The 10889-nt window shown below is 44.3% G+C and overlaps 1 protein-coding gene and 1 pseudogene across 1 annotated transcript in view; both read left to right on the top strand.

Moving 5' to 3' along the window:
* The first annotated feature begins 4738 nt into the window (after nucleotides 1-4738).
* LOC125914993 (uncharacterized) lies at nucleotides 4739-4853 on the top strand (annotated as a pseudogene).
* Nucleotides 4854-10669: 5816 nt separating this feature from the next.
* Nucleotides 10670-10889, top strand: part of ZNF236 (zinc finger protein 236) — a 116243-nt gene continuing 116023 nt past the window's right edge. Inside the window, 1 exon segment of the mRNA XM_049619288.1 lies at nucleotides 10670-10750. Within this exon segment, the coding sequence (XP_049475245.1) occupies nucleotides 10696-10750 (55 nt within the window). The 5' untranslated portion in view covers nucleotides 10670-10695.

Below are 10889 nucleotides of genomic sequence, written 5' to 3'. Positions count from 1 at the left end.
TTCTGGAACAGAAATTTGAAAGATTCCTCAAGGGCTACCGAGCAACGTCAAAGGGCGCTGTGTTCCGCTCACCGGGAAGGGCGGCTGCGGACTGTGGAAGGAGTCTGGGCAGCTGTGTCCGAGGGCTGGATGCGGTTGTCCTTCCGAGATGGGTTATCACGTTTCCCCAGGAAGCCTCTGTGGGAGAGTCTGCAGCCGCGGGGTTATCGCGCTGAGCTCCCTGCACCGCGAGGCACTAAGCAATGCCATGAGAAAGAACATTCCTGAACTGTGGGGCCACAGTAACGTGCCCTGTGTGAGGAGTGAGCGTGGTGTGCACCTGCTGCCTTCTAGAAAGTGGGAGCCGCAGCCGAGATGGGGATTTCTGCCTCAGCCCTCGGTGCAGGTGCGTAAAGAGTAAAATACGGTCTAAGACACCAAGGGGCTGGAAGGTGCCGGTGTGGGGTGTGGGGCATAAACATGGACATCAGAGACAGAGCGGGTGTGGGTGCAGATGGGAAGGTGTCTGGAGAACAGCTCTGCTATTTCCTTCCGTGAACCTTGAGCAAGAGAGGTACTTCACCCCTTTGGGCCTCGGTGTCCTCATGACCCCTTGTCCATCTCACGTGGTGTCGTAAGGGTCAGGTGACAGCACAGACACAGACAGCATTTTGGAGAAAGGGGGTGAATAAGCATTAACTTGCAAAGACTGCGAAATTTCCGAACGCCCCCAAATTGAATTTAAGTGCGTCATTGTCCGTATTACCAGGACAATCTGGAAATTTTATTCAGAAGTTTGATGTTTTGCCTGTTCTTTCCTGGGCATTTCCATGACTGAATCCGTTAGTGTATACAGTTTAAGAGAGCGAACGCTGTTATCTCTGTGATAAGTAGTCTTTGGCATAAAGAACTTAAAATCTGCCTTCTCCTTCCAACACCACTTTAACTTTCTGGTAGATGAACCCCTCGTGTTCCCCATTTTATTTGCCCGTTACTTTGGTCGACACGGGTGCGGAGGAACTGTGTGGTGAAAGAGGGAGGTGTCGTGCCTGGTGTGTCGTGCGTGCCCAGTGCGCCCTGAAGAAGGCAGAAGGCGGGTAGGTAGGCGCTAGACACAACAAAGCAATCGCTTACTCCCAGGAACCTGTGGTCACTCACAGTTGTTCTGCCCTCTGGCGTCGTCCCCTCCCTGACAGCACTTTCCTTTCCCACGTCTGCACTCCCATCACCGCCGCGGACCCTGTTCTGCGTCCTCATAAAGCCTCATCTTTCCTCATTATTCCAGGCATTGACACATCACTTGCTTTCTTATTTGAATGTCCGAACATCATGCCTTATTTCCTATCAGCCGATTGTGCTTTTTGCAATCGTGCGGTTAGGCCGTAGATTCCCCCCACCCCTCGCCCCCCATCAGTTCTTTGCTAGTCTTTACACCACCCCTCGCGTGTGGACTGTGCCCATTCTCTTGGGCGACTGAGTGCTTCTGAAAGAGTCACAGGATGGGGCCGATTGGTATCACTAGGAGTTCTCCTTGGACTCAGCAATCATCTTATTCGTCTGCTCATTGTATATCATTATTGTTGTTGGTTCACTTATCATGTTATTTCCATTTTCTTACGTGTCACACTAGGTCAATTTATTCTCGAAACTACTCCAGGCAGCTGCAGCGTCAGGTGGATTTCAGAGTCTAGTTCAATGGGCAAGCTGTGAGTGTAAACAACTCTGGAGTGATGTTAAATTCACACTCCCAGGTCTTAGTTTCTCAGACTCCTAGGTCTACACTTCAGTTTGCAGGTTCTGGAGACTTCGACACCTGCCTCCCCACCTGAATTCCTGTGCTGTGTTATCTTAGGCAACTTATTTAACATCTTTTGACAGACTTGTAACGTGGGAGTCATCGTGCACACTTCTGCACCTAGGGCAACTAAAAGAGATTAAACATGTAAACATTCCTGGCTGCAAATGATGGATGCCCAATGGTTTTGTTTTCTTCCTCATTAGCCTTAGCTTGGATCCCGTCTGCTGGAACTTAATCCTTGGGAGCTAAGAAAAAGACAACAGCAGCAAATGGAAAGTCCAAACATCGTAAGACTTGAAAAGTGTGCTCATGTTAACCTCTCCCATAAAATTCGAGAGAAAGGAATACTTCACAATTCCTGTTAGGAGACTAGTATTAACTTGTTACAAAGACTAGAAAAACACATACTAGGAATAAAAACAAAACAAAAGAACTACAGACTGAGGATATCCCTCATGAACACAGATGCCAAAGTTCATAACAAAATGTTAGTGAATGCAACAACATTCATTCATGATGGAAGCTCTCGCCATGTAGGAAAAGAGGGGAATGTCCTTAATATGATAAAGAACAACTACAGAAAACCTCTAGCTAATATCCTAATAGTGACAGACCGAATCCTCTCCCCTCTCATATCAGGGAGGAAAAAGATAGTTGCTATTACGCCATCTACCCGTTAGTACCATAGCTATTATCAGAAGTTCTGGCCAGCGCTCAGGGCGCCTGGGTGGTTCAGTCAGTTAAGCATCTGACGTCAGCTCAGGTCATGATCTTGCAGTCTGTAAGTTTGAGCCCCGCATTAGGCTCTGTGCTGACAGCTTAAAGCCTGCTTTGGATTCTGTGTCTCTCTCTCTCTCTCTGCTCTCTCCTGCTCGTGCTGTGTGTCTCTCTCTCTCAGAAATAAACATTAAAAGGATTTTTAAAAAAACTTAAAGTTCTGGCCAGTGCAATAAAGCCAGAAAAAGAAAGAAAAAAAGGTTCCATATTGGAAAAGAAGTAAAACAGTTTATTTTCAGAAATCATAATCACTTACTTAAAAAAAAATCTTTTGGAATCTATAGAAAAAGCTATTTTAAGTTTAACAAGGTTTCAGGATAAACAACCAATATCAAAAAATAAATTAAGCAATCAGTTTGAAACTACATAAACAATATGTTTAACATAATATGAAAGATGTGAAATACTGGGGCACCTGGAGGGCTCAGCCGGTTAAGTGTCCAACTCTTGGCTCCAGCTCAGGTCATGGTCTACTCGTTTTGTGAGTTCAAGCCCTGTGTTGGGCTCTGTGCTGGCAGCACAGAGCCTGCTTGGGATTCTCTCTCTCTCTGCCCCTCCCCCACTTGTGTTCTCTTTCTCAAATAAAGAAACTTAAATAAAAATATATGAAGTAGGAAGGATATATTTGACAAAAGATGGACAAGAGCTGATCACCAAAAACTAGAAAACATAGCTGAGAGAAATTAGACACCTGAGTAAGTGGAAAGAGACATTGTGGTCCCAGATTGGGGTAACTCAATATTGTTAAGGTGTGAATTTCTCTGAAATAAATTTATGGGTTCAAAGCAATTTTTTAAGGTTTATTTATTTTGAGAGAGAGAGAGAGAGCATGAGAAAGGGAGGGGCAGAGAGAGAGGGAGAGAGAGAATCTCAAGCAGGCTTCTTGCAGTCAGTACAGAGCCCAATGTGGGGCTTGATCCCACAAACTGTGAGATCATGACCTGAGCTGAAATCAAGAGTTGGACACTTAACCCACTGAACCATCAAGGCGCCCCAGATTCAAAGCAATTCTACTCAAAATCTTAGTTCGCTTAAAAAAAAAATTTTTTTTTTGAAATTGACAAGCTGATTTTAAAATTCAGGAAATGTGTGTGGCATTGGAGATAAGCTAAACACAAAAAGTAATAAAACAGGGTCCACAAGAGACCCGTACATATATGATTAATTAACTTTAAACAATGTTGACAAGGCATTTCAATGGAGGAATAATCATCTTTTAATCAAATAATGCTGGAACAAGTGGATCACTTGTTGAAAAACAATGAAACTGAACTCTTATCTCATACCATTATATAGGAATCAACTCATAATGAAGAAAGACCTAAATATAAGAACTAAAACTTCTGAAAGAAAACACAGAAAATCCTAGTGACTTTGGGTTTGGCAAAGTTTCCTTGAAATGACACAACAGGCATGGAACAACTGATAATGTGAACTTCAAGAAAAGCAAAAACTTATGCAATTCAAAAGACACTGTAACGGAAATGAAAAGGCAAGCCACGTGCTAGGAGAAAATACTACAAAACATATACCTGAAAGAGAGATTGTATCCGGAATACGCAAATAACTCTTTATCTCAGTGGTGTGACAAACAACCCAATTAAAAATGGGCAAAAATTTGAACAGACACTACATCAAGGACCATACATGGATAGCAAATGAGCAGATTGAAAAGAATACTCAGTACCATTAGTTATTAGAGAAAGGCAAATAAAAGCCACAGTGAGATGCCATTGCGCATCTACTAGAAAGACTGAAATCCAGAAGGCTGACCACACCAAGTGTCGGTGAGTGATCGTGCGTCGCTGGTGGAGACGTCAGATGATATAACTGCTTTGGGAAGCAGTTTAGAGGCTTGAAAAAAGTTGAAGAAACAGTTACCATATGACTGCCATCCTGCTCCTAGGTATTTACCCAAGAAAAATGAAAACATAGGCCTGTGGCCAGACTCAATGCAAATGTTCACAACAGTTTTGTTGTACAAGGTGAGGAGAGTGGAACACGGGCACAAATCTGAGAGGGAGCACCTCCTTGAGTGTCCCGCACAAGGTGCCTCGTTTTATCACCTCGTCTGGCTCCTGTTTATCATTGTCAAAACCTGAAAACAACCCAAGCGCCCATCAGTGGAAACTGGATTGAGAAACTGTGGTATATCCATAAAATGAGATACTATTCAGTGCCCTCTTCAGCAGCATGTATAGTAAAATTGGAATAAAAAAAAATTGGAATGATACGGAGAAAATTAGCATGGCCCCTGTGCAAGCAGGACACTCAAATTTGTGAAGCATTCCATATTTTTATAAAACGAGTAAGAACTGAAAATATAATGTACAGCCTGGTGACTGTAGTTAATAGGTAACAATGTATTGTATATTTGAAATTTGCTAAGAGAGTAGATCTTAAAAGTTCTCACTACAAGGAAAAAATTGTAACTCTGTGTGGTGATGGATGTTAACTAGACTTACCAGAATCATTTTGCAGTATATGCAATTACATATAATTACATTATACACCTGAAATGAATATGTTATATGTAAATTATATCAATAAAAAAAGGAAATAAATACTACTTAGCAATAAAAAGGAATGAACTATTGATTCCTACAATACACGGGTAAATCTTAAAATAATTATTGTGAATGAAAGAAGTTAGGTAAAAAGAATACATATCGTATGATTCCATTTATATAAAATTATAGAAAATGTGATCCAACTACAGTGACAAAAAGAACGGTAGTTGCCTGGGAATTGGGGATCAGGGAGGGGATGAGCGCATGGGGAAACAAGGAAGTGTTCGGGTGGTAGGATATGTTCACATCTTGATTGTACTGATGACTTCACATTTGTATACATGTGTCAGGTTTTATCACACTTTACTCTTTAATTTGTGCAGCTCATTGTATGTTAATTATATTTCAGCAAAGCTATTAAAAATAAAATGAGGCATAATAAGAATTTAAGACATGAGCCCTTTTTGGATCCCGACTGGGAAAATAAGAAACCTTAGAAATAATTGGGAGTCTTTGAATCTGGACTGGATAGTAAATATATTAGGAGAGTATTGGTACTTTTCCTACGTATAGTAATGATATTGTTGCTCTGCAAGAAAATGCATGAATTCTTTTTTTTTTAATTTTTTTTACATTTATTTATTTTTGATAGAGACAGAGCACAAGTGGGGGAGGGGCAGAGAGAGAAGGAGACACAGAATCGGAAGCAGGCTCCAGGCTCCTAGCTGTCAGCACAGAAACTGACACAGGGCTCGAACTCACAAACCGTGAGATCATGACCTGAGCCGAAGTCGGACACTTAACTGACTGAGCCACCCAGGCACCCCAGAAATGCATGAATTCTTAAGAGAGTCATGCTGGCACAGTTAGGGGTAAAGTGATCTGCAGATTATTTCAAATAGCTTGGCAAAAACAAAATAACAGGAAACAAAAACCACACACCAGAAAAACGAAAGACAATAGAAAAATAAATAGATAAAGCAAGTATGGCAAAAATATTAAGACTGTTGAATCTTAAGTGTTCAGTATATGGGAGTTCATTATACTATTTTCGAGCTGTTTTGCTTGTTTGATAATTTTGTCATTAAAAAGTTGGAAAAGCTTACCAAGTAGATTAGAAAAATAACCAAATTAGAAAAGATAAAACATAATTGAATTATCAAGCTCAATGGATAGGTTTAACTGACATAGCAGAAGATAAAATTGGTCAACTGCAAAAGAAATATTAAAAAATCATCCAAGGTGGAGGACAGAGAAAAAGAGAAAATAGGAAGGGAAAGTTAAGAAAAATGGAGAATAAAATGAGAAGGCCTATCATAAGTCTGGCTGGAACTCCAAGAGAAAGAGAGAGAATGGAGCTAGGGCCATCTTTGTAGAAATAATCCCTGAGAATTCCTAGTGACTCCCTGAATGTATAAATGAAAAGAGTTCACACTTAGGCACACCTTAACGAACACGCAAGGCATCAATGGCTGAGAGAAGGTCATAAAAGTTTCCAGTGGTGGGGAGGGGGAGGGGAATGCCGTGCAAAAGAAAGAAGACTGATAACTGACTCTCCATCAATTACAACAGAAGCTAAGCTAAAAGTGGAATATTTTCAGTGGATTGAAAGAAAAGAATTGTTCAACCTAGAATTACTTAACCAGAAAGAGTATCTTCAAAGAATGATGACAAAATAAAGACATTGTCAGGTAGACAAAAAATGTAAGAGTGCTTGTTGCTAAGCCGTGTTCACTAAGTGAAATTGTGAAGTGTGTCTATGATACCAACAGAGATAGGAGATGAAGTCTGGAGGTGTAAGGAGGAATGTAGAGGACAAAAAAGTTGGAATATATGTAAGTAATTTACACAAATGAGACAAATAAAACAATAATATCTTCTGCATTTTAGAGTAGAATTGAAACACCAAAAAACAATAGTATACGAATTAGGAGAAGACTAAAGGTGTTGATTAACATTCTACTTTCATAAGTATCATCTTGAAGTTTCTAAAGTTACCCTTAACAGAATAGAGAATATAACTTTCAAACTAGCAAAAGGGAAAAAGCAGAATGAGAAAAAAAAAAATGTCAGTCCAGGAAAGGCAAGAAAGTAGAGGGAAGTAAACTTAGTTGACATGGAACAAATTGAAAGCAAAAAATAAATATTTTTCATCCAGTGTTAAAAAAAAAAACAAAAAACTCAACACCAGAAGGCAAGTGCAAAAATAGTCATAGCAGTGTGTTCACAAAAACAACAGAAAAACAACTTGACATAACCCAAAAGTCTGTCAACAATGGATTGAATGAATAAACTGTGGCATAGTCTTACAATGAAATGCTGTCCATCAGTGAAAATAAATGAACTCCAGCTGTATGTATCAGCACCGATTAATCTCACAAACCCAATATGAACAAAGATACAAGCCACAGAAGAACTTGGAAAAACTTTGAAAGTTGAAAAGCTGGACCAACTGACCAATAGATTAATTTAAAGCCATCTAAAAAGACGGTACAATCATCAAGGCAAGGGGATGGTTATCAGTGTCAGGGGAGCAGATACCTGTAGGAAGAGGGCAGCCTCAGGGAGGAGCACCTAGGAGTCTTCCAGGCTGTTGGTCCTATTCTCCAGCTGTGCCTTGTGTGGTGGTTCTGGGGAGCATAGGTTTTATGTCCCCCTTTTTGTGTCTCTATAGGTATCAATTTAAAAATGAGATGGAATAAAAGAGCAGCCTTCCATGGAACCCTCTGAGACATCTAGGAATATGAGTCTAGGAAGCTAACCTACATACAACCTACCAAGACTGACTCATGAAGGAATAGAAAATTTGAACAGACCAATGAGTAAGGAGATTGAATCTAATAAAAAAAAGTCTCCCACCAGAGGTGGGGCGCCTGGATGGCTCAGTCAGTTGAGTGACTCTTGATTTTGGCTCAGGTCATGATCTCATGGTTATGGGATTGAACCCTGCGTCTGGCTCCATGCTGGGTGTGGAATCTGCTTGGGATTCTCTCTCTCTCCCTCTGCCTCTCTCCTGCTTGCTCTCTCAAAAAATCTCCCACCGAAGAAAAGCCCAGTAACAGATGGTTTCACCAGTGAATTCTACCAAACATTAAAGAATAACACCAATCTTTCTCAAACTCTTCCAAAAAACCGGAGAGGGAATACTCTCAAACTTATTTTAGGAGGCCAGGGTACCCTGATACCAAAGCCAGGTAAGGATACTACAAGAAAGCAAAACGAAACAAAACAAAACTATAGGCCAATATCCCTGATGAATATAAATGCAAAAATTTTCAATGAAATACTAGCAAACTTAATTCGGCACATTAAAAGAATTATACACCATGATAAAATGTAATTTATCCTTGGAAAGCAATGCAAATTAATGTGATACATCACTTTAATAGGATAAAAGATTCATGTTCATGTCAATAGACACAGAAAAAGAACTTGACAAAATTCAACATCCTTTCCTAATAAAAGCTCTCAATAAATTGGGTATGGAAAGAATGTACCTTAGCACAATAAAGGTCATATATGACAGACCCACAGCTACCCTCATACTCAAGGGTGAAATGTTCAAAGCTTTCCCTCTAAGATCAGGAATAGGACAAGGGTGTCCGCTCTCAGCAGTCGTACTCAACATTGTGCTGAAAGTCCTAGCCAGAGCAATTAGGCAAGAAAAAGAAATAAAAGACATCCAAATCACAAGAAGTCAAATCGCCTTGGTTTATAGATATGTTGTGTATGCATATGGATGGTAAGGAAAGAAACAATCATAGGAAACTACATAGGGATATGGTGATAGGGATACAGCTGTTTTTTTATGGGTAAGAATCTTATAACTAATCATGCCTATTTCTTGGGCTAAGACACCTGCAGTTCAACTCCTAGTCTCCTTTTATAAGTACATTGGACTTTATTAGTTTAGGCACTTACTCCCTTTGGTTTCCTACTTTCTTCCTTCATCCCAATTTCCTCATTTGTATTTTCCTGTGCTTCACGTCTTCTTTGGAACAAAATATTTGGAACAAAACATTTATACACATCGTCATCATCCAAATTGACTTACAAATTCTTATGATCTGCTTCCAGTCTATCTTCCCAGCCTTATGCCTATGCTAGCCCTGATACACACGTTAATACTGTCCGATTTTGTCTAACCTTAGGCGTATTTCTGCTTTGATGCAACTGTGTACATGGGACGAACCAGTGAGATTTGGTTTGCACCTTGGGCTTGCTGACAGGCTAGGTTCTCTTGATCCAATTACTTAACCCTTCTGAACCTCAGTATCATCTGTAAAATGGTATTTGCAGGATTGTGAAAAACACTGAAACGTTAAAAACAGCGGATCGAACGTTATTCAGTACCATTTCCACTCATTGGCCAGCTGATGTTGCTTAGATAACTTGTCTGCGCTTGTTTCTTTTCAAATAGGATCCTCTGCTTAGTTTTCTTTGGCTCCTTGTGCCCTCATGTCACCTCACTCTTTGTTGTCCCCTTAGTGTCGGAATTCTGTGGAAGCTGGTATGAGCAACAACAGAAATAAAAGACCAACACCTTTGAAAGTGTACATTTTAATGCGTTAACACCCGACGACAGGAACATCGGTGACGTCTGGGGCGGTCTTCGCCGGTCCAGCCGCCTGGGTTCGAAGTTCGGCCGTGAAGCGTGTGCCGCGGGCGGGTGTCAGAGGCCTTCCCGCGAGACCCCGCAGGACGACGTGCCGGGTGTTCCCTGCCTTAAGTGACACACGTAAACGTACACGGACACGTCCGGGGCACCTGGCACGTCAAGGACCCTGGTCTTTTTCCTTCTTGTGTGTCGCTTCCACCGGGAAAGCGCTTTCTCAACACCTGTGCCAGTCCAAAGGCCACCTTTCCGATTTTCCTGACGGCTGTCCCAGCTGCGGGCTTCGGCCTGACACACTGCCATGCCCGCCCCCTCAGGCCAGACGTGGGGACGGCGGGTGACCGAGGGTGACCACAGCCCGCTCCCCTCGGACCAGGACCGAGGAGGACCACGGTCGCCCACCCCCCCCTCAGGCCACTGGCCCGGGGAGTGACCGCGGCCCTCCCGTTCCCCCCAGGCCGGCCACTGGGACCCAGGGTGACGGAGGACGTCCACATGCCGCTCCCCTCCGACCAGGGCCGAGGGCGACCGATGGCGACCGAGAGTGACCGCGGCCCGCCCTGCCAGGCCATAGGGGCCCAAGGTGACCGAGGGTGACCGCGGCCCTCCCGCTCCCCCCAAGGCCGGCCGTCGGAGGCGGCGGCCGCCAGGCGACCGCGGCCCCGCCAGGCCCGAACGGCGGAACGCGCATGCGCACGGCGCCTCTCCCCGCCCCCACCGCGCACCCGCGCCCAACGCCCCTAACGCGGCCCGCCGGGCCATGGAACCCGCCGAAGTCGGCTCGGTGCTAGCTCTCCCGTTCGCTCCCTCGGGCGCCTTCCCCCCGTGAGGCCCGCGGGCGCCCAGACAGGGCTCGGCGGCCGCCCGCCCTCCCGGGCCGCTCCGCCCGCCTCCGTCGCTCGGCCGGGCGCGCGCCGCGTCCCCGCGGCCGGTCCCCGCGCGTGCGCGCTCCGCCGAGTGTATGTGTGTGAGTGTGTGTGCGGCCGAGGGGTGGTCCGCCGCCGCCGCCGCCGACGATGCCGCGGGGCCGCCCCCCGAAGCCCAAGGAGAGCAAGGCGCGCGGCGACACCGGTAAGCGGCCTCGTCCGGGCCGGCCGCGCTGTGCCGCTCCGCGCGAATATAGTCCCCGGATGCGGCGCGGAGGGCGCCGGGAGCGGCCGGGGCCGGGGGCGGCGGGGCCGGGGGCGGCGAGCGGGGCCGGGGCCCGCCG

This window comes from Panthera uncia (genome assembly GCF_023721935.1).
Source record: "Panthera uncia isolate 11264 chromosome D3 unlocalized genomic scaffold, Puncia_PCG_1.0 HiC_scaffold_8, whole genome shotgun sequence".
Taxonomy (NCBI): Eukaryota; Metazoa; Chordata; class Mammalia; order Carnivora; family Felidae; genus Panthera; species Panthera uncia.
Note: the sequence above shows the minus strand (reverse complement) of the source record. Positions and strands in the feature narration are given on the sequence as shown.